Consider the following 24,998-nt stretch of genomic DNA (forward strand, 5'->3'; position numbering starts at 1 on the left):
CTCTGATGGGACTTGTTTCTATCTGTAACCTGTACCTTGTATTTTCCAAGGCAGCTCCTTGCAGTGAAGCTGCTTTCAAAAACAGGGTAGCAAAGGTTTCAAATTCATGTCTTCTAGTTTTAATTCTGTGAACCTTGCTGCTTGCTGATATTCTTAGGTGACTTTCACAAAACTGCTCATGGCTTTCTGCCTGTTGCAATATATTAACTACAATTTCTACCATTCTTTTATCAGTGACCACAATTCAGTCATAAATAGAAGTAAAGATGGTGGGTTCAAAACCCACCATCAGCAGCCCTGAAGATGGTTTCCCATTTTCACACCTTAATTAAGGCCATGGCTGCTACTTTCCAAATCTTACCCATTTTCCTTTTTGTTCAGAGGAAATATGTTCAGTTCTCTTACATCAATATTATGGGAAACTTGATGTTCGGGTTTGCTTATAACAAGAAATTGACATTCTTCATTTAATAGTGCATTTTTCACATTAATAAATTGATTGTTTGCCACTTTTCAACAGTTGTGATCAATCTGTGTTCTGTTTTCTGCTAACAGTAGGAATTGCACTGAGGCCACAAAGGAATGTTTTTAATAGAATTGTATTTCAGTTCAAAAGGAAGAAGAGCTTCATGTAACTTCTTGAAAACATTTCTTGGTTTGCCCTGTGGACATATTTCTTTCTGGCTTTTCAACATACCAGGCTTACCCCATGTCTGATGCTGGTTGGTTTGCGAAACAACATGTTCATTGTTGATGTATTAAATGATGGCTGCAATATGTTTACAAGCTCCTCCAAATCCTGCAGGACAATGACATTCACTTCTGACCACATTTCAGCTTTGATCAATATAATTAGAACAGAAGTATGAAACCATGTTTTAGGACTCTAAAATACAGAATACAGAATTCATTAATTGGCAAGACTACTATCATTACAGTAATAGTAGACTACTAATCATACCCTTTCCTCAAACGATAATTAGTATAACTTTTCCATACCTCTGTACTTTGTAACATGGGAGAGTAGCAGATGTTCGTTGAATAACTTCTGCTGAAACTGAACTAGTGTTTTCTCTCTTAACCTCTATTATATGAATCACATGTCCTCTAACACAAAGATTTTCACCCTTGTCACACAATTTTTGTAATAAATTACCAATATTTATTGGCTGAAAGCCACATTCAATGACAATATTGCACATCTTGCAGCCAACTCAAGTCTGAAGCCTTTCATGTAGGCCTTTCGTGAATAGTTAATAAAAACTGCCACAGCGAAGTGCTGCTGAAAGTACTTGCACAGTGCCTATAGAATGTTCTCATGTCACCATTATGGTTTTGATCTATATTTTCAACTTCAGTTAAAATTTAGGAGGTACGTGACTTTATTTTTTGACATTATGTACCATACTGTGTTAAAATTTGTGACCTACTGCTATTTCTTTAGTTTCAAATAAAGGCTGTTTAGACACAGAGATACTTCCATAATGATTAATAGCATTGCTGTTACAGGTTAGGTAATGAAAAGTACAAAAGTAAGGTGGTGTACAAAAGTCTGAATCCCAGCTGGCTGGAACAGTTTGATTTGCATTTATACGATGATCAGTCTCAGGAACTTGAAGTCACTCTCTGGGATAAAGATCGCTCAAAAGATGACTTCATGGGCAGGTGAGTAATATTCTCATCCAAATGTTCTAAAATACAGTCATATATCTTTGAATTAGAACAGATAACTTTGTGAGTTTGGTACATTTATATCATTTCACTGGTCACAAGTGTATTTGACAATCTAATCCATGGTCTGCCCATACCAGTATCTCTTCGTATCTGAGTCTTATAAAGGTGGAGAAGAGGGAACTTAGTCATTAGTACCTATCTCACTAGCCATAAGCAGAATAATAATTGTAGTTTTAACCTTAATGCCAGAGTGTTATGATTCAATTTAAAGAGCAATACTGTTAAAACATAATGTCTTATGATTCAATTTAAAGAACAATACTGTTAAAACATAATACTTCATTCAGTAAAACTTCACCAGAAGATGATGGCAAATAATGAATGGTTTTCTAAGACTTGTTACAGAAGATGCTTTGACTTGATAGTTGTAGGGATGCTTTAAAGTTATTTGGTAGTTTCCAAAGTGACTCATTTTTGTCAAAATCAAAATTAAACTGTATGCATGTCATTTGTCTCAGAGAATTCATTCCCCTTTATACTTCATTTCGTTGTTTGATTGATTGATTGATTGATTTTTTTTTTTTTCAGGTGTACTATTGACTTGTCTCGACTGGAGCGAGAGAAGACTCATAGAATATGGCAAGACTTAGAAGAAGGTGCAGGTTCCATCTTCCTCTTGTTGACTATTAGTGGTACAACAGCTTCGGAGACAATCTCCGATCTTACTACGTATGAAGAAAATCCTCAAGAGAGACTTACGATGGAAAACCGTTATGTTAGTATCTTCAAGTACCTTAAATACTATGATTTTCCATAGAAGTTTAGTTACTTTCACATGCCCAAAATAAACTTTTAGTCTGGTACAAAATTCAAAGCATGGACTAGATTAAGTGATAAAAGATTAAACATGAATGGGAGAATTAGTACAAACTCATCATCATTATCAACATTTTCCTTATCCAGATGCTGCCACTGTGAGAATACACCCGCAGTATCTCGTGCATGTTGTAATAGGTGACTAAAAAGGAGGCTCCCAACAAGGGAACATGGATCAGCAACCACAAAGCCTGTAGCCAAATGTGGCATTGGTGACACTTACCAGTGCCAGCCTCCTGCCTTCAATCTTTTCTACCCAACCTTTATTGCTCAACTCCTGTTCTCTTTCAACCACAGTGGCATGAAGTTTGTAAAGCCCAGGGAATCTTTCATTGTCTGTCTCATTTTTTTTGTTTGCAGATACCATAACTCTACAAAGGGTTGAAGTTCTTCTGTTTTTTTTTTCTTCTGATGTTAAGAAAGGTTGGATACCTAGCTGTACTTCCTGAAACCACCAACACCACCACCACCTACAGTCCACACTCCACTGCTTTATGCCTTTTTTTAGCCACATTTACCCATCATGATCTGTGTCTTTCTTGGTACCTCTTTAATGTCATTTCTAATTCCCTGGTTGATTTTTGTATTCTTTCTTTGCCCCTCTATTTGAAATGTCCTAATAATCCATCTATTTTCCTTCATTTTTCACTCACTTTTTTCACCTATAAATTATTTTCATATATCTTTCTCTGACTGCATCTATTTGTCTTCTATAACTTTGTTCTAAAAAAATTTCACGTTTGTTTGGATTCAATAGTTTTGTCCTTCATTGGTTCTGCATATATCCTTCTGCGTATAAGAGATATCGTAAGGTGGGAGAATGTCGCCCACAAGGCTTAGAAGACCACTGTTGAAGCAAGTTGTGCCATATCCCAGCTGCTATTTCTGCTGTGCTGTTCACTGGTTATCATTTGTACATCTAACAGCAGATTCTATAACATTTATTGTTGCTTCATACCTGTACAGATGTCATGCAGCATCATTCAAGTTATTGTGATAGACATTAGGGAATTTTGTTGTATCAGAAAAAAATGTTATGACTACAGTGTTATAGAAACAATAGTTAAGGATTATTTCACCCTTACACATATGTTTATAGTATTGTAATTATATGAGACTTTAGAGTTTCCTATAAATTTAGGAATTCCTTCATCATTTACTGACACCGGGTGAGTTGGCCGTGTAGTTAGGGGCACGCAGCTGTGAGCTAGCATCCAGGAGATAGTGGGTTCAAATCCCACTGTCGGCAGCCTTGAAGATGGTTTCCCGTGGTTTCCCATTTTCACACCAGGCAAATTCTGTACCCTAATTAAGGCCACAACCACTTCCTTCCAACTCCTAGCCCTTTCCTATCCAATCGTTGCCATAAGACCTATCTGTGTCAGTGCGACATAAAGCCACTAGCAAAAAAAGAAAAAAACATCATTTACTGACCGCTACATCCCTTAGGGTAGTATTGGGTGACACTATGAAAATATAAAAGTATATGGGATGCTGCTCTGATGATCCTATGAATTTTGAAGAGGTAATTACTGCAATCGGGTTAAAGAAGCTCTCATTCATGTACAATGTACCTTGTTCAATTTCTTTGAAGAACTAAGTAAAAAAGTGAAATCTGTGATGATGAGATGACAGTTTATATCAAGTAGTTAAAACATTCTTCCTGACTGTAATAGGAGTCAGAATACTTCGGTTGAGGATTGATCTTCAAGACTTGTGAACATATACCAGCGTGTTTGCAATAGGGGAATGAATAATTGAGGTATTAGGCAAAACCATAAACTAGATGTTCATTCTAGGAAATTATTATTATTTTAAGAGATGAAAATAATAATGATTTGGAATACAAAATTCCAGTGCATAGCTGGTGAACATACTGATGAAGTTGAAGATAAAGAACAGGGAGGGATATTATAGGAAAAAACCTACATGCTTTTCAGTTTCAACACAGAATAGAAAAGAAACAACTATAGTAAGTAGGTCATTTATTGGTATTGCAACTGATGTTGGCACAAGAAAAACATAAGTCATATTTCTACAACCATGCTTAGACAGTATTCGAAACCTATGTTTGTTTCCCCAGGAATTCCCAATGATGATTCAGTTGTGAAGAGCAAATTTTTGGAGTACAGTAGAGCCCTAATAATTTGAGCCCTGTCATTTGAGGTTCCGTGTAATTTGAACTAATCTTCCTAAAATTAAACTACTTATTATAAAATCAGTAAAACCCTGTTCGTACATTTCTCAAGAGTATATCTTTCACACTTATAGTTACATTTTAAATTTTCTTTCAATTTTCCTCATAAACCTGCCCTCCATGTATGTTTTTCATTTACAGTGTTCATACATAAAGAATCCTGCCCCCCACATCACTACTACAGAGTGACTGGTACCTTTAAGCTCATTTTTGAGGAGTTTGCATGCTTTATCTTTGTTCATTCCTTCACTAACTGAGGTCAGACTTACATCAATTTTATGACTTCTTTCACAAAAATAACCCTAATCCAGTTTGAGCTGACCAATGTTTCAGTTTTTGAAATGCTGAGGGAACCCGCTGAGGACAGTGGCAACAGAAAAGTGTCCGAAGAGACTGTACCAGTGATGACCCTCACCGAAGGTTTGGTAGTCCTAGACCTGCTTTGTGTTAAGTCAAGCAGCATGCAGAAGCTGCACCAACTGACATTGTGATCCTTAGAAAATGGTGTGACGTTGCTTCTCAAAACCGAGGCTTGAATGCATTTTGAAAAAAAAAAAAAACTCTAGACGATTTCTTTAAAAATTAAATTTGTAATGTTAGTCCTTATGTAAGAAAAGTACTGTATGTACTGTAGTATTTAACTTCTTTTTGTACTCTTTAAACATTTATTCACTCCTTACCCCTTGATTTGTTCTTATTTTCAGGTAATCCAAGTATTTTTTTGTTCAGAGTGTCATCAGTGTCAATTAGCTCAAATTACTTGGTCGTTAATGTACTACCAACATCATTAGAAGTAAAAACAAAGACCAACTTTAAGGAAAATGTCCTCGGAGGTGGTTATGAAAAGATACTGTTCTAACTTTGTAAAATCTGAGGCTCATTGTTTGCTCACTGATTGGTATGAAATCTCTGATACTTCATTTTCTCAAAAAGAAACATTTTCTCCACCAATCCGATTGCACCACCATCCCCAACGTAACATGAAAAGCATCCCTGATGTTTTTGTCAGTATACTTCTGATGCACCCTGTATAATAATGTCATTAGTAATACCATCACAATCAAGTTGGTATAAATATTTATCATGCTAGGGCAAATAATATCTGTATGTGATACCAATTTCTATTGTTAAAGGCAAATAGTCCAAATAAAGAAATATAGTTCTTTTGTACTGTCATACTGTGTAAAGAGGGATGACATAAGGAAATGTTTCATATCCCTGTTCAGAATAGAAATTCAGCTCAGCTTACTACATAAAATAATGAACTTTACCTTATGTTTCTGTTATTGAAACTTGTAATTTTGCATCTTGCACTTTCTTTTGCAGGCCTTGGTTCACACTTTGCACAACTTGCGAGATGTTGGTCACCTAACAGTCAAGGTTTTTCGAGCACAAGGACTAGCAGCTGCAGACTTAGGTGGCAAGTCTGATCCTTTCTGTGTGCTAGAGCTGGTGAATGCTCGTTTGCAGACACAAACCGAGTACAAGACCCTCTCACCATCTTGGCAGAAGATCTTTACTTTGTAGGTACTCCTCCAAATCTTATTGTATATCTGGCTTGGACCATTATTTAAGAATTTGTAGAATAGAATGTTAAAGAAAGTGCAGTTTGTCCATAGGTCTTCTCATACTTTTGATTTAAATATATCTGTACCGTACCAAAGATGTGAAACTGAAGTGTATGATAATATGATGTTATCTGCCCTATTCCTCTACCCCAGCCCCAGGCACTACAGCCCTGATGTATCTTGCCCTACCAAGCGACCGCTGTTCAGCCCGAAAGCCAGCAGATTAAGAGGTTCACAATATATCTTCTCAGTCATTATTCTTGGTTTTCTAGACCAGGGTTGCTAACTCAATGTCCGATAGCTACTCAACTGTTCTCGCTTAGACTGAATAGACTTCAAATCAGTCCTCAGATCCAGACAAAAATTCCTGACTGGCAGGGAATTTCCCCTTCTAGCCAATAGCACATGAGCTGTCCATCTAGGCAGCCATTCCAAAATTTGCTTAACTTTGGGGATCTCATGAGAGCCACATTTTAATTATCTTTTATTAAATGCCAACTGCAACTATACTCCATAAATATGTATTGTACATTTGTATAATCTCAAATATATATTGTAAATACATCTAACCTCAAAATCTCTATAGTCGAAAACTGTAGAGAGCTCTGTAATATTCGTATATAGGTTATAATCCACTATCATTCCGATACACATGGAGGTTTCTGGAACTTACTGTAATGATTTCTTATCCAGATACATGTAGAAATATTAGGAATTTTGTAGATTTTGTCACTGTGGTTTGTGTGTATGTAATAGAATACTCGTATTTGACCTACTCCAATTGAGAGGCTGGACGATCGATTGTTCCTTGTATGTTCAGATGTGTTCCATTTAGAGCATTGCAAGAACATTTCCAGAAGTTGATATTTCTAGATTGTTTGTTGAATGGTATACGGTATGTACCGAGCTGACAGGCTGAGAGGCCAGACAGTGAGTAAGAGAATGTAGAGTGTGGGTTAGAGTGAGTGTTGCAGTGAGCTGAGGAGTTGGTTGATATCTGAACTTGTCAGAACTGACTTGAGTGAGAGGGCAGTCAGTCTTGCCTTGTGATGGTAAGGTGAATAATCAGTGTGTGGATGTGTTGATACAGAGTGGCACACGAAATCTCATACACTGGAAATTGTTTATAGAAAATGTAATTTACAACATATTGAATACAAAATGGCGTAACAACATTCACTGACATGTGCATGGTTAGTCCGTGTGCAGGACATGTTCAATATGCCCACCTTCTTGGTGTACAACAGCTTCGAGACGAACCGGCATGTTCGTGATCACTCCACAACACAAGTTCTCACTCAACCCTCGGAAGAAAGTCACAATGGCCGCTGTACATTTTTTGGTTTATGGTGGTAGATTGTCTCCTTCATATATCTCTAGTTGCAGGGATTGAGATCGGGACTATGCGGTTGCTAGATTGAGCCACTCTGAAAACGCTCAGGATGTCGATGGGACATCACACGGGGCCCGAAATGTTCATTCAGGAAGTCCAGAACAACATTTGCTGTGTGCGGACGAGCTCCATCTTGCATGAACCATTGTGTGTCTGTTGGTAGTCGTGATGCAAAGAGTTCTGGAAGGAAACTGTTTGTCAACATGTCCAAGTAACATGCACTGTTGACTGTGTCATTGGAAAAGATTGGCCCAATAATTTCATGACTGAAAATTGCAGCCCACAGACACACACGTGCGCGCGCACACACGCACACGCACACGCACACGCACACGCGCGCGCGCACACACCTTCTCTCTTTCACACCACGACTTTCAACCTCATGCACAATAGTAGGCCGTTCTTTCACCCCCAACCGGACATTCTGTTTGTTCACTGCACCATTGAGATAGAAGAATGCCTCATCACTGAACCATGTGTAGTGCAATACGGGATCACCTTCTGCAATAGCCCACGCAGCAAACTGTACTCGCCGTTGCTTGTCAAGCGTCGTTAGTTTATGACCTGTTGTCATTTTGTATGGAAACACGTCCAGGTCAGACTGCAGTATTCTCTGAATTGACAGACGAGAGATGCCCAGTTGTACACATGCAGTTCTAGTGGATTTGGAGGGGCTCCAAGCCACAGCCGCTCTCACACCAGCAACATTCTCCAGTGAGCAGACCGGCTTGAGGCAGGGCCATTTTCTCTCTAGTATGTTGCCTTCTGTTTCAAATTGCTTGGCCAGTCTGTATACCGTCTGGCGGCAAGTAGCCCACCGAGTACGGAAATGAACATGAAACCTTTCCTGGGTCCGAGCTATGATCTTTGTTTCCGCATAAAACAACACTATCTTCATCTTCTGTTCACGCGTCAATCTCCCTTTGTCCGCCATGCTGTATAACTGGCAGCTGGTACGCATGCAGGACATGTGGTGCTGCCTGTCGGATCACGCATGAAATAAGGTTTCTGTTCACGAAAGGACATGAAAGGGCAAGTAGCCCACCAAGTATGGAAATGAACATGAAACCTTTCCTGGGTCCGAGCTACGCTCTTTGTTTCCGCATAAAACAACACTATCTTCATCTTCTGTTCACGCATCAATCTCCCTTTGTCCGCCATGCTGTATACCTGGCAGCCGGTACGCATGAAGGACATGTGGTGCTGCCTGTCGGATCATGCATGAAATAAGGTTTCTGTTCACGAAAGGACGTGGTTATGAGCCCAGGTTTACACATTTTATAAAACATTTCCGATGTATGACATTTCGTGCGCCACCCTGTATCTGTACTTTTCAGAATCGACTGTGTGATAGTGAAGTGAATAACCAGTGTGAGAACTTGTTGATATTTGTACTTGACAGAATCAACAGTAAATTGCTTCATTGTGTTTCCCTTAATAGTGTACTGTTGTGTGTAATTGTGTATAACTGTGTGTTGATAAGAAATAGACGTAGCGGCAATAAAGTGGTTTTATGCAATGAGGAGAACGTATCTTGAGTGATATTTATTTATGCAAAAATAAAATTACATTGAGAATGATATAATTTGATGTTCCAGTTCCTAATAAATACTTCAACTGATGACATTACAACATATTTATTTATTTATTTCTGATTTTATACATTTTGTAGCCATTCTAGGCTACAGCTTTTAAGTAAATGATATGAAACTGAAATAAAATATTAAAAACTATCACTTTGTATTCATCTGCTCATAAAACATTACAACATATCATACTAATACTCTGTAGTAATGGTAAGTTTAAAATACCAGTCTGTATTTTAATTACTACATATTTTCTGATTTCCAGCAATGTGAAAGACATCAACTCTGTACTTGAAGTGACTGTGTATGATGAAGATAGGGACCACAAAGTGGAGTTTCTTGGGAAAGTAGCCATTCCACTCTTAAGGATACGTAATGGTGAGAAAAAGTGGTATTCTCTGAAAGATAAAAAGTTGCACGGACGAGCGAAAGGAAACTGTCCTCAGATTTTATTAGAAATGACTGTAGTTTGGAACCCAGTAAGTATGAAGTATGATTGATATATGCATATGGAGTGTTGTTGGTCACTTATTACTTAATGCTTTGATTTATTGAGATGTTTCCATTTTAGATCCGAGCAAGTATAAGAACATTAAATCCAAAAGAGGAGAAGTACATGCAAACAGAAATAAAATTTAAAAGACAAGTATTTGTGAGGAATGTGATGCGACTGAAAGCAATCATCATGTTTTTCTTCGATATTGGAAAATACATTCAGTAAGTATTTAATTGATACATGAGTATTTCATGTTTGAATTCTACTGAATTGTCTCTGAATGGAATTCTGAAATAAATTCTACTTGATGTTCTCTTTAATTGTTTACATTAGTTTTAAAAATTAATAATGCACTATTAGAGGTAAAATCTGCTCAGCTGTTCAGATTAAATCATTGTGAAAATACATAGGTCTCTCTGAATAAAGAGTGTAATTTTCATGTCATGAATGGAGATTCTCTTTTCTTATGAGTTATTCATTGATATTGTACAATTCCAACTGGTATAATAGTTTAGCTCTCGTAGTCTCTTTGCATGTTCCTTATCAAAACTTTTTAAAACTCTGCTCAACTGACGTGAATAATTCATAACTAGTCTCTCAGAATTCCAAATTTTGGGTCTAAACCTAGCCTCCATCTATCATTATCATCTACAAGAAGTCCGGTTCTGTGGCTAAATGGTTAGTATGCTGGCCTTTGGTCACAGGGGTCCCGGGTTTGCTTCCTGGCAGGGTCAGAAATTTTAACCACCATTGGTTAATTTCGCTGGCACAGGGGCTGGGTGTATGTGTTGTCCTCATCATCATTTCATCCTCATCAAGATGCACGGGTCGTCTACGGGCGTCAAATAAAAAGATCTGCACCTGGCGAGCCGAACATGTCTTTGGACACTCGAACACTCCCGGCAATAAAAGTCATACGCCATTTTATTTCTGTTACGGAGATATCCGTGGTAGGTAGAGGTGAAAGAAGGTGCGGGTGTGAATGGGTTTCAAGCTACGAAATTAACGTGCAATGTAAAATTAATTTAAAATTTAACTAGGTTATATTTTCTTTTCAAAAACAAGAGATAACAATCATAACAGGTACAGAGTAGCAAAAATGTAGGTACAATATTACTGGATTCGGGCTCAGTGCCCTTACTTCATAACTCTTGGGCAATCAGCCCCGCCTTACTCCAAAAAAAATTTTAGCCAAGGGGCAGAAAACCCCATTCATGCCCAGGAGCACTGGCTCCAAACATTACACATAAAGCCTGCACGAGGCATACAGAAACAAATTTCAAAGAGCGATCCGCTCTCAAAATTGTAAGCCTATCACAAGGCCACACCAAACTCTACCTTCAAGCTGTCCTTCTAAGGACGTATTCACAGGGGTAAAATACCCAACCTACGGAGGTCTATTACATGAAAAGAAGGTTGATTACATGACCTCTAAAATAACAATTTGAGAGGAGGCGATCTTGCACTCCTAATACACTTTGTTTTTAAAACCTAATCTGGCTCTGGGCCGCTAACGCAAGGGCTAATCCCATACTACAGAGGTGACTTAGAGAAGAACACTTTACATTACATAAACGAAGAATGGTTTGAAAAAAATAAGTTCACCTCAAAACAAATGTGAGTGGGAGCTCGAGAGGGTTAGCACTCTCTATCCCAATATGTAGCTTTACAAGAAAAAGATGAAAAGAGTAATTACATTTTAGGAAAAGGTTACATGATGGAAATGCTTCGAACCCGCCGCGAGTGTTAAACTGCCGACCTAGCAAGAAAAGAAGTTATTAATAGGCCATTACCTGGTGTTGAACGGCTGAAGAAGAAAGAGGCGCTTCCCGCCTCCTGCTATGTACTTAATACACTGAAAGATGGAACAGAAGTGGCCCGGAGACCCTAAAATCAGCAGTTTATATACTCTCGCGGAAGTTTCTAGGCGTTAGGGGAATGAAAACACCCGCCCACAATGTTTTTATTGGATAGGACCCCGCAATCGATTCAAGTTGGGGGAAGATACATCTGATTGGATAGAAATTAATTTAAGAAATTCGGGATTGGCTACATGCAAAACAAGGGGAAAGAGAGGGGTATACCGCCAACTTAAACAATAACAGAAAGAAATTTAGCAAAGAACAAACATTTGAAATAAAAATTTCTTCAACAAAATAGTTCTTTGACTCCGCACTAGGTTGCACTATTGTTGATCTTCAGTAGTGTCCTCTAGAAGAGAAAGTTCACACTTCTTACTTCAAGCTAAACAAAAACACATCAAAAGTGACACAGTTCAAAAACTCAAAATTTTCCACGTGGTGACATCTTCTGAGAAAGTAGAGAATTAATAGAATAGCTAAAGTTCAACCTTCCTCCAGAAGAGGAGTTTCAACTGGCGCAACTTTTAAATAAACGGTGTAGAGGTGTACCGCCCGGTACAATTTCATCTACAACAAAAACGATAATGATAATTGGTCACTTTTTCTAAAATCATAACAAATTATTGGTACTCAAGGAAGTTGAAATCATTGTGGTTTTCATCTCAGTTGCCTTCCTGTTTAACATCATACCGGTATGTATATTTTTGTACTTAGAGCAGTTGATATGTATTTGTATGTAATGAAGAGGGTAATAAGAGGTGATCTGGTTATCCTCACTGTGTGATTCTTGTAACAGGAGTTAGGTGTGATAAGTAAAGATTTGGCCCAGCTTTTGCCCTTGATGATGAGCTGGCAGATTGTAACTGACAGTCTGATATTTTGAACTTGAGGATCTTAAAAAGCAGAGGTGGGAAGTAATTGAGCAAATGTAATTGAATTACTTGTAATGAATACATCTTTTGTAATTTTGTACCTGTAACGGTTACTCTTTACAAAACATAATTTTTACTCAAAATTTACTTCTTGAAATACAATTGCATTCGTTACATTTTAGTAATCGATATACATTGCATGGAAGCAGAAATGGGAAAAAATTAAGTGATGCTGAAGATAACTTTTACAGTTCTACTAGAGCAGAACCAGTACCTTTACCAGTGCTGGATGAAACACTTTCTTACCTCTCCATAGCTCCATCTACAATATCCATCACTGCTAGGAATGTTCTCAAAATTAAACACAGGTATTCCTTTAAGTGCTCCTGTAGAGCATCTTGTTAGCAAATTCACAGGTGTAATTTGGTTTAGTATGATAGTTTTTAAGTCTCTATGCTAAGATAGACACAAAATTAAGTAATATTGTTTTCTATGTAAACTTTGATCGGTGATTTCCTTAAGATTGTTGATCTCTTGAAGTAATTACACTAATTACTTATTGAAAAAGTAATTGGTAATCGAGTAAAATATTTTGAAGGTAACTGTAATTCAGCCTGATTACTTTAATCTTGTACTCATCCCATCACTACTGTGTTCTTTGACTGAGAAGTTGATTGGGACTGTTTAGTCTCATTTGCTACTGAGCACCATCCAGGAGACATGTGTGGTGTAAGTGGTGACACAGCATTGCCTTCAGTGTCTGTCATTCTTAGGTGTGGAACTGAAATTATAAATTTGAGAAAAGTGGATCTGATTACTTATCCTGTATATAACATGTAAATATGTAATAATATGTAAATTTCTATTCTGTCATCATGCCTAGGTACATTAAATAAATAAGAGTGCAAACTGAACAGTGGAATGAAACTCTTACATCAACTTAAAAGAATAAAAACTTGGAAGAGCACTTGTACAGGATGCAGGGTTGGACATGGAGATCAGTAAAAGGAAATGCATCTTGCCGTAGTGTGAGGAACTTAATCTCAAGAAGGTAGTTCCAAGAAACTGTAGAGAGATGATGTATAAGATGTATTATTGTAATTTACTGACAAATGTGGCAGAGAACTGGAACTGACAGAAAGACAGGAGAGTAAAATCCAGGCTAGTAAAATGAAATTTTTAGAAGGTATGATAGGAGAGACAAGAAAGAACAGAGTACAAAATGAGGATGTCAGGGAAGGAAATCATCATAGTGGAAAAGCTTTCTGACTTAATGGAAGGAAATAAACTGAGATAATTTGGACATGTGGAAACTTAAATATTTCATGGAACTTATTTCATTTCACACATCATAATAAACCTAGAAAAAATGTATATTAATTATTCTGAGCCATCGAAGCTGCAGTCTAAATATGTACCTAATAAGTGCTTTACTAGCTGAAGAGCATCAGTTCTGTTTTCTAAAGTAATTCTACATTAATGCATTAAAAGAAATGCTATATATGCTCATGAGACCAGTAAGTTTTATTAACACAGAAGGAACATAAACTGCTACATATTTCATTTGAGTAAATGTTTTAGATGTACAATATTTTCTGTTGAAATGCTATGTATGCTCATGAGACCAGTAAGTTTTATTAACACAGAAGGAACATAAACTGCTACATATTTCATTTGAGTAAATATTTTAGATGTACAGTATTTTCTGTTATATTAGGTTCTTTAGCTGAGATATTGAAATGACTTTCCTGTATTACAGGAGCTGCTTTGAATGGGAATCAACACCTCGGAGCATCATTGCTTTAATATTATTTATAGGACTGTGCTACTACTTTGAACCATACATGTTGCCTGTAGCCATGCTACTCATTTTTCTCAAGTATTACATTGTAAGTATTTGAACATATAATCATGAGTGGTAGTTTGTTTTAGATTAATAGTAGCTTCATAGAGGTGTTTGTTTTAGTCTAATAGTAGTTTCATATGGGTGTCCTAATTTTGTGTTTTACTAACTTGTGAGGATTGTTGGGCTTTATTGAGTTAAAAAGAATACTATTAACTTTCTTCTTGTTCCTATTATCTTTCAAGCGAAACTTGTTAATTTATAAACAATAAAATTCTTATTTCCCTAGAGTCTTACAGACAAAGCTTGAATTGAAAGGTATTCTTAATGTATAATTGAAGTGTGCAGCCAAATAAGGGTCTCCGTTATGTTTTACCTCATGTTGAGTACCGTACTTGGCAGAATAAAGATCTATGGACTCACTTACATGACTTCCACAAGTTTGTTTACTGATAATCTAGCAGATGGCTGTGCAATACGTCTTTAATGCTCAGGCAACATCAGATTTTCTTTGTGAAATAAGGGTCGATTTGAGGTATTGCTCTTGAGCAGTACCTGATGTGCAAGGTATTTTAGAGTCGGTCTGTGAGATAAACAGAGTATTGTGTTTCTGAGTTTTTGTTTATTCTGTTAGGGTGAAGGGCTGTATTTTTTAGAATGAATGATATTGAAAGGAATAACAATGCTTTAGACAGTGACAACGTGGAAATTTCACCTGATTGTGACACATTGACAAAGAAAACTAAGGAAGCTGAATATCACCAATGAGAGGATGTAGAGTGGGAACAGTTAAGAAATGCTGGTAAGCAGTATATTAACAGGAATGAAGTAAAGGAAGAAAAAAAGTAAACCACATGGAACTTTCAACTGTGGATGTAAAACATCAGGGTGTAAAATGGGTCACAATATAACAGAAACTGTCCCTGTTTATGAACTATTATACACTCTGCACATATGACAAGCAAACTCTTTTTCTTATGGCATGCGTTAACTTAAAGGAAGTAACTTGATCTAGAAGAGGCAAAAATTATGCAAATTCACAAAAGCATGCAAGTTTTTCTTACTACTTGAACAGACAGGCAGTGTGTGTGAGAAAACGTTATTAAATACGTTTTCTAGTTTGCACAATTGCCTCCAGACATTACAAGACAACATGAAAGATGGTGCACTGCTCAAAAAGACAAGCGACCACATACTATTTCTAATGATGCTGGCAATCTGGTAAGAAAATATACTACAGTAATAGCTTTCTAAGGCAACCCAGCCACTATAGTATTATCATCATCCATTCATATATTAGTTCTATAGAAGAACTGTTATGGTCTATACAAAAGATTTGAATTTTCACGCCATCAAATGGGGAATAAAGAATGGAGAATATTTGCTGGTGAAAAAGTATTGATCGTTCATTGAAAACTACCCAAATGATCCTGTAAGGCACACATTTTATCAAGGCATTTTCCATTAAATGAATGAAGGAATTGGCACCCCGAAAAGCGACACATGTAAGCTGTGTGACATGCTGTATACAATAGCATGTTGACTGCAGATAATGAGGAAAGAAGCAAAATAAAACTAAAAAGTGTACTACACCTTACCAGAGTCAATGAAGCTTACAAAGCCTTGTGAGAGGATGAGGAAATATCCAAAAAATATTCCAAATTTAGTCATCATATTCACCACATGCATTGACATACAGCAGGTCCTATTCTGCCCAGCTGTTATGCACTCATCCATGTTCTACCAGTGTCAGTTGTCATGTTATAATTTCACAGTGAATAATTTTGGGAAAGGGAATATGACATTCTGTCTGGGGAAGAAGACAATAGCAAAGAGGGATTCTGTTGAAATTGCTTCGTGCACTCTGAAGCTATTTTGAAAACTTTGAACACAATGGTAAGGAAAGTAAATTATTGTATAGTCCAATGATTGCACAAGGCAAAACAACTGATGAATTCTAGCACTATACAAATACATCAAAAGTTCCTTTGCACCAGGCATAGCTTCTTACCTTGTGATAGGGACTTTGATGTAAATGACAAAAAGAAAAAGAGTTTTGAATATACTTTCCTTTTCAGTGGACATATATACAATAATTGCAGATGCATTTGTAACCAGAAAATTTTCTATAGTTGAGATGGAAAACAAAGACTTTCAAAACTTTAGACAGAATGAACATGCAGTTATGAAAAACAGTGAACTAAAAATTAATGAAGTTATGTGGTTGAAATTTACCAAAGGCAAACCTCAAGACATACAGGTTTGAAAAGCACACACCTTGTTACAACTCTATGAATACTTTCAAGTAGTGAAGAGGAATGCACGATATCAGGTAGCATATCTACCGGTAGATCTACCTTACAGGTACCCTGAAGTTCTTCCCATTATAAAGGAAAAGAAGAAGGACCTTGAAGGTAGTACGTCAAAGTATCTCGATGCAGAATATAAAAGTTTTTACTAAGAATTGGCTACCAACTATAAAAACTCCATCTGAAATGTACTCATTGGGACAAATGCTTATTGTACTCCGAGTATTTGTGCATTTTTTAAAATTTTACACAATAATTTAATGACATTTCAGGGTGAAATTTGAAGTGATTTTTAATGTTAGCATGTATACAGAAGTTGAAAATGTTCCGGAGTTTTTCTTGGACGCAGAGGTGAAAGAAGGTGCTGGGGTGAATGGGTCTAACTACAATCTCAAGAATTGAATTTAAAAGTAAACTGAAGATTATATTTTCCAGAATTCAAAATTTAAAATTTTTCACAGGTACAAGTAGCAAACATTAAACAAGATTGTGAAAAAATCCAAGGTTCAGAACATTAACTCTTTGGGCTTTAAGCCCCTAGCTTTACATTTCCTGAGCTACAAGCTCAAATTTACAAAAGAGCACAAATTTATACAAGGGCAGAAATCCCCTAATACGTGGAGCACTTGCTCCCTAAATTACAATATCAGGCCTCCTAGAGGCACTTTTACAACACTTGAAAAACAGCTAACGTGCTCTCTAGTTTTCCTAGCCTACTCAAGGCAACAGAGCATGAAACTCTAATAATCTCTGGCCTTACAAGGCACTATGAACATATAGAAATCTTAATACACAGAGGTATCTAGTACCCAACCTACAGGGCTTTAGTGAAAAAGAACAGGTTAAATAAACGGCCCGAGTACAATTTGAATGGAGTCGAAGACTGAGCTCCAAAAAAATTTAAAACCAATAGGGCGCTTGGCCAACGAAACAGGGGCTACTCCCCAAACTACTGAGGCTGCATGGATGGAAATAACTTTAATACATTGCAGAAACGAAAGGATACAAAAACGTGGCACCTCAAACCAAGATGAAGGGGAGCTCAAGAGGGTACATCACTCTCTATCCCCGATTTACAGTTAGAGATTTTATGAAGTTTTTACATTAGCTGGCAGAAGTTATATTTTTAGAAAAGTAGGCTACATAGTTGATAATTCGGACCTTTCCCTCGGGTTAAATGCGGAGTTAGCAAGAAAGAAAGAAGTTATGTGGCCATTACCTTGTAGAAGTTCTAGCAGCTGATGAAGAGGCCGTCCGCCTCCTGCTTTGACACACACACTCAGTAAGATAATGATCAATTGGCCAAGAAACATGAAAATCCACAGTTTATAAACCCTCGGGGAAAGTTTGAGACCATTCAAGATTAAACTAGCCACACCCTCTCATTTTTATTGGGTAATTTAAAAGTTACACTCAAAATAGAAGAAGAAGAAGACTATGATTGGTAAAAAATTAATTATAGAAATTAGGGATTGGCTAGATTCAAAACTGGCAGGAAAAAAAAGGAACTATTGCCAACCCAAAAATAAATGAACATCAATCCATAAAAAAACTTATGAATACAAAACTTCTTTGAATAATAAGTTTTTATACCTCCCATCAGGGTGAATGATCATAGTTTTTAGTAGTGACATCTGTGGAAGAATGTCCAAACTTCTAGATGGATAGCAAACAAAACAAGTAGAGATTCATACAGTTCAGGAAACTTCACAATAACAAAATTACATCAGATTATAGTGGTGACATCATCTGAGTAAATTTCTAAGTTGATGTAGTTTCAGTTTCACTGTTTCACTAATAGAGGAGTTCATTTAGGCGCAAGATTTAAATGCACGGCGTAGGGGTGTACCTCTTGGTACAGACATCCCCCCGCAATTGTCCTTCCTTGGGGTAACAGAGAAGAGTTTTGAAAAAATTCTTTCCAGTTGAAGAAAATTTCTAAGTCCTCTTTTTTTCTTTTTTTTTTTTCTTTTTTTTTTTTTTTTTAAGTAGATAGTTGGAAACTTGTTAAACTCCAGCTTTAGAGTGCCCTTGTAGTCATAGAAGGTTAAATACATGTGAATATTCTTGACGGCAAGTCCTGCCACCGCTGCCGATGTACAGTTGAGGTCGCCCGGACCACTCAACTACCCTCAGATACCCCTCTCCCGCTACTATGAGAGGGGTAGTCGTGGTGATGGACGCCGCAGATTAGAAGTATATATACAGTCCACAGATGAGGGGCACCGCACTTCAGCCTTTGCCGGGAGATGAACTCCGGCGCGCTGTTCAGACAGAGGCCTTACTAGAGCGAAGAGGTCCCTTTCTTCTCCCTGGTGTCCCTCACAAGATGGTAACATATGGCGGCAGCCAGCTGAGGGGGCACTGAAACAGTAAGATCTCGGCGACAGAAAAGTGTTGTTGGGGACTTGACAGTACGATCTTTATTGGTGGTGCTGAGGGCCGGGCGGCGTGGAAGGTGCTTGTATGCCAATGGTGGGGCTTGGTAATGGCCACTCAGGAATGGACAGCAGGAAAACCAGAGGGGAAGATCGTACATACAGTTTATATATATAACAAAATAAAATAATTTGGGGCAGAAGGCCTCCCAAAAAATATAACCTTCAAACTGCTGCTAAACGTTGATGGCTAAGTTAACAATGATATTACACGGGTTTCACCTGAGATAGGTGAACTCTAAAGATCCTCTCCGTGGCTGGATTGCTCACTAATAATGTAACGGGAGTCAGGAAATCCAATATGATGCACGGCCCATGAAATATGGGGGCAAGCTTGCCCGCGGGAACAAAATTCCTAACCATGACTTGATCTCCAACTTTTAAATTGGTGGGCCTCCGTCCACAATCATATCTTTCCTTAACCTTTTCATGAGAAACCTTCAGGTTGTGCTTAGCCTTTTTCCATAGATCTCTAATATTATTGGGATCTATTGTCTCTGGAAGGATATCATTAAGTGACCAAGGGTTAGAGAGCGGCGTGTTAGGCACAAATTTGAACATCAGAGAAGCAGGAGTGAACTTATGGGACTCATGATCTGCCGAATTCAAAGTAAAGGCCAACCAATGCAGGGACGTATCCCACCTGGAATGATCTTCATGATGAAATGCAATGAGAACTGATCTAGTATTACGGTTGACCCGCTCAGCCAGAGATGGTTGAGGATAAAAGGCCGATGCAGTTACATGTGATATAGACAGATCAAAACAGAATTTATGGAAGAGGTTGGATGTAAATGCCTTAGCATTATCAGAAACTATATACTGCCACGGAACAAACAAAACGAATATGGTATTCAAACAAGAAATGGTGGACTGAGCGGTAGCCTGCTTAGTCAGAAATAACCAGGAAAACATAGTGAAACCATCTACACACACGAGAATGAATTTGTTGGCGTTCCCCTTTTATTGGGGGAAGGGTCCGACGTAGTCTATATAGAGGCGTTCCATGGGGCGCGATGCTTGATGAGAAGATAATAGACCTAGCTTAGTGGACAAGGTGGGTTTACTAAGCAAAAAAGATTTACAAGCTTTTACCAATTCTCGAAATTCACCATCCATACTGTTCCGAGGTATCTGTGGAACAGCAGAGGTGAAAGAAGGTGCGGGGGTGAACAGGTCCCAAAATACGAAATTAAAGTTAAGAAAAAATTTAACAAGGTTATATTTTCTTTTAAAGATTAAGAAATAACAAACAGAACAGGTACTCAGTAGCCGAAACACAATTCGAAAATGTACAATTACAATGATTACAGGATTTGGGCTCCGAGAGCCAGACACACAGTTCTTGAGCTATAAGCCCAACCTTACGATATACAGAATTCAACAAAGGGGCAGAAGACCCCAATCATGTTCCGGAGCACTTGCTCCCAATTACAAAATAAAGCCTCCTCGAGGCATCCAAAATCAATTTCAAAAGAGCAACCCACTCTTAAGTTCCAGCCTGTTAAAGGCCACACCAAACTCCACTTTCAAGTTGTCCTCCCAGGATATGAAAACAGGGGTAAAATACCCAACCTACTGAGGCCTATTAAGTAAAGAAACAGGTTAATTACCTGGCCTCTAAAATACCAATTTGGGAGGAGGCAAAGATGCACTCCTAATACATTTTGTTTAAAACCTACTTGGCACTAGGCCATTAATGCAAGGGCTAATCCCATACTAAAGAGGTGACTTATATGAGAAGACAATTTACATTACGCTAGACTGGAAGAAACGGTTGAGAAAATAAGTTCACCTCAAAGCAATATGAGAGGGAGCTCGAGAGGGTTAAGCACTCTCTATCCCAATTTATAGTTTAAACAGATAGAATTGATACCGAGTGTCTTTACATTTTAAGGGAAAGTTAAATGGTAAAAGGCTTCGGACCTGCCCCGAGAGTTAAACTGCTGAGCTAGCAAGAAAAGAAGTTATTAAACGGCCATTACCTTGTGGATGAACTGCTGCCCGCAGAAAGAGGCGCTTCCCGCCCCCTGCTACGTACTTTACACACTGAAAGATGTTACTGAAGTGGCACGGAGTCCCGAAAATCAGCAGTTTATAAACCCTCGCGGAAAGTTCGAGGCGTTTCAGGGATGAGAACACCCTCCCACAAGAATTTTATTGGCTAAGCAAGAAAACTCCTACACAAGATGAAGAAGAAACACATTATTGGTGGAAAATTAATTCGAGATATTCGGGATTGGTAAATTCAAAACAAGGGGAAAGAAAGGGTTAATATTGCCAACTTAAACAATGACTGAAGGAAATTTAACAAAGAACAAACTTATGAATTCAAAATTTCTCTAAAAACATAGTTCTTTCACTTCGCACTAGGGTGCACAATTGTAGTTCTTCAGTAGCGCCATCTGGAAGAGAATGTCCACACTTCTTACTACAGGCAAAACAAAAATAAATCGAAAACGACCCAGTTCAGAAACTTCAATATTTCCAAGTAGTGACATCTTCTGAGAAACTTGAAAATTAACGCAGTAGATAAAGTTCAGGCTTCCGGCAGTAGGGGAGTTTCAACTGGCGCAAGGTTTGAATAAGCGATGTGGAAGTGTACCGCCCGGTACAAACCTCCCCCCCCAAAAGTTCCTCCAAGGGGAAACACAGAAGAAAATAACGTCCAAGGTATGATGTTGATATAGAAGTTAATTGCAGAAGTATTTACCAACAAATTTTCTTAACATGATTGGATCCAGTTTCATAATTCTTTGATTACTATTGATGTAATGTCTTTGTGCTTGTAGAGGTAGAAATCAGAAGGGAACTTCTAGTTTTTTTTTTTTTTTTTAGTTGAGAAAAAATTTTCTAAGTCCACCAGATTTTGCAGAAAATCCAAAAATTGTAGTAATGTTGATATTAAATGTCCATGTAGCTGATTAAGTGTATCAGTTGCTGATGACTTTGACGGTCAGACCAGCCGCCGCTGCTTGTGTCCAGAGGAGGCCGCTCGGACCCCTCAAGTACCCTGAGATACCGCTCGCCCGCACCATGAGAGGAGTAGTGGAGTTGAAGAACGCCACGCCCGCGGCGAACATGCAGGTCGCGGGCCAGTTACAGGTTGTGCGCCGCACATCAGCGTTGGACGGGCAGAGGACTCCGGCTCGCCGTACACTGGTTGGCCTCACTGGAGAAGGGCGGGCCCGTACCCTGCCTCAGTAGCGGTACGGCGCCGCGCTGCTGTGGGGGCACTGTAACATTAAAGCTCGGCGGCAGAATTTTGTTGGACCATCATCTTTTTTTTTTTGAGGGCACAGGCTTTGTGGAGAGGTTGAGGGGCCAGCGGCGTGGAGATATACATTTCATATACAAGCCACTGTGTGTTATGTTAGCAGGAGACGGGAGCGTGGTAATGGCCATGGTAAGGACAGGATGGCAGTTTAACTGATCAGGGAAGATTTACAATAAATGCTTAAATATAAAAAAAATATTATGGAAAGGGCAGAAGGCCTTAAAAGTGAAACCCCTCAAAAAATATAACCTTCCTATTTCTTTCAAAATTATATGAAGCAAGTTAGCACAGAAATTATACAGTTTCACCTGCGACAGATGAACCCTAAATATCCTCTCGGTGGCTGGATTACTTAACAATAAGGTAACGGGAGTAAGGAAATCGAGAATGATACACGGCCCATGAAATCTGGGGGCAAGCTTGCCCGCGGGAACAAAATTCTTGACCATCACCTCGTCACCTACCTTCAAATTGGTGGGACTCCGTCCACGATCATATCTTTCCCTAACCTTTTCATGAGACACTTTAAGATTGGCTTTAGCCTTCTTCCAAATATCTTTAATTTTATCTGGATCTATTGTCTCAGGTAGAATGTCACTCAGAGACCAGAGGTTAGAAAGCGGCGTGTTGGGAACAAACTTGAACATCAGCGAAGCTGGCGTAAACTTATGAGATTCATGAACCGCCGAGTTCAAAGCAGAGGCTAACCAATGCAGGGATGTGTCCCACCTAGAATGATCTTCATGATGACAGGCAATAAGCGCGGACCTGAGATTACGATTAACCCGTTCAGCCAGAGATGGTTGAGGGTAATAAGCAGAGGTTGTCACATGAGAGATGGACAGGTCAAAGCAGAATTTACGAAATAAATTAGATGTAAAAGCCTTAGCATTATCAGACACAATATATTGACACGGACCAAAAGAAGCAAAGATAGAATTTAGACTGTCACCGTGTTTTAGCGGTAGGTAGAGGTGAAGAAGGTGCGGGTGTGAATGGGTTTCAAGCTACGAAATTATAGTGCAATGTAAAATTAATTTAAAATTTAACAAGGTTATATTTTCTTTTCGAAAACAAAGAAATAACAAGCATGGCAGGTACAAGGTAGCAAGTCAAAAGGGGTTAGTTACAATATTTACAGAATTTGGGCTTCGCGCCCTGACTTCACAATGCTTGGGCAATCAGCTCAGTTTTACCCCAAACACAAGTTTTAACAAAGGGGGAGAAAACCCCATTCATACCTAGGAGCCCTTGCTCCAAATTACACTGAAAAACCTCCATGAGGCATACAACCCAGAATTTTCAAAAGAGCTACTCGCTCTCAAAATTTAAGCCTCTCCCAGGCCACACCAAACTCCACCTTCAAGTTGTCCTCAACGGACATAAACACAGGGGTAAAATACCCAATCTACTGAGGTCTATTAAAAGAAAAGCAGGTTAATTAAATGACCTCTAAAATAACAATTTGAGAGGAGGCGAACTTGCACTCCTAATACACTTTGATTAAGACCTACTTGGCACTAGGCCGTTAATACAAGGGCTAATCCCATGCTAAAGAGGTGACTTAAGAAAAGAACAATTTGTTTTACATTAACGAAGAATAGGTTGAGAAAATAAGTTCACCTCAAGACGATGTGAGTGGGAGCTCGAGAGGGTTAGCACTCTCTATCCCAATATGTCGTTTTACAAGAGAATAGATGAAAAGAGAAGTTACATTTTAGGAAAAGGTTACATGGTTGAACGCTTAGAACCCGCCCCGAAAGTTAAACTGCTGAGCTAGCAAAGAAGGAAGTTATTAATCGGCCATTACCTTGTGTTGAACGGCTGGAGAAGAAAGAGGCGCTTCCCGCCCCCTGCTATGTACTTAACACACTGAAAGATGGAACAGAAGTGGCACAGAGACCCAAAAATCAGCAGTTTATATCCTCTCGCGGAAGATTCTAGGCGTTAGGGGAATGAAAACACCCGCCCACAATAATTTTATTGGGTAGGACCCCGCAACAGATTCAAGTTGGGGGAAGATACATCTGATTGGATAGAAATTAATTGAAGAAATTCGGGATTGGATACATTCATAACAAGGGGAAGAAAGGGGTAAATATTGCCAACTTAAACAATGATAGAAAGAAATTTAACAAAGAACAAACTCTTGAAATTAAATTTTCTCCAAAAAAATAGTTCTTTGACTCCGCACTAGGTTGCACTATTGTATATCTTCAGTAGTGTCCTCTAGAAGAGAAAGTTCACACTTCTTACTTCAAGCGAAACAAAACCACATCAAAAGTGACACAGTTCTAAAACTCCAAAATTTACAGGTAGTGACATCTTCTGAGAAGGTAGAAAATTAATACTGTCAATAAAGTTCAGACTTCCTCCAGCAGAGGAGTTTCAACAGGCGCACATTTTAAATTAGCGGAGTGGAGGTGTACCGCCCGGTACAGACCTCCCCCCCCAAAAGTTCCTCCAGGGATGACACATGAAATCAGTTTGAAACAAGGTCCAAGTTATGCTGTGGGTATGAAGATTGATTGCCAAAAAATTTATAAGATTTTCTTAATTTGGTTTGATTTGGTTTCAAAATTTGTTGTTGCAGATGAAGTAAAGTCT

At 38.3% G+C, this 24,998-nt stretch overlaps 1 protein-coding gene across 3 annotated transcripts in view; it reads left to right on the top strand.

The window, feature by feature from the left end:
• Positions 1-24,998, top strand: part of Mctp (multiple C2 domain and transmembrane region protein) — a 1,410,470-nt gene that overhangs the window by 1,201,149 nt on the left and 184,323 nt on the right. For 2 of the 3 annotated variants that reach the window (XM_067148395.2, XM_067148396.2), the window contains exons 3-8: positions 1,510-1,665; positions 2,263-2,449; positions 6,074-6,270; positions 9,560-9,773; positions 9,866-10,011; positions 14,284-14,413. In XM_067148395.2, the coding sequence (XP_067004496.1) occupies positions 1,510-1,665; positions 2,263-2,449; positions 6,074-6,270; positions 9,560-9,773; positions 9,866-10,011; positions 14,284-14,413 (1,030 nt within the window). Of the gene's footprint in view, positions 1-1,509; positions 1,666-2,262; positions 2,450-6,073; positions 6,271-9,559; positions 9,774-9,865; positions 10,012-14,283; positions 14,418-24,998 lie in introns of all 3 variants that reach the window. The other variant, XM_068227784.1, reaches the window with a different exon arrangement.

The sequence above is a fragment of the Anabrus simplex genome, chromosome 5, assembly GCF_040414725.1.
Source record: "Anabrus simplex isolate iqAnaSimp1 chromosome 5, ASM4041472v1, whole genome shotgun sequence".
NCBI lineage: Eukaryota > Metazoa > Arthropoda > Insecta > Orthoptera > Tettigoniidae > Anabrus > Anabrus simplex.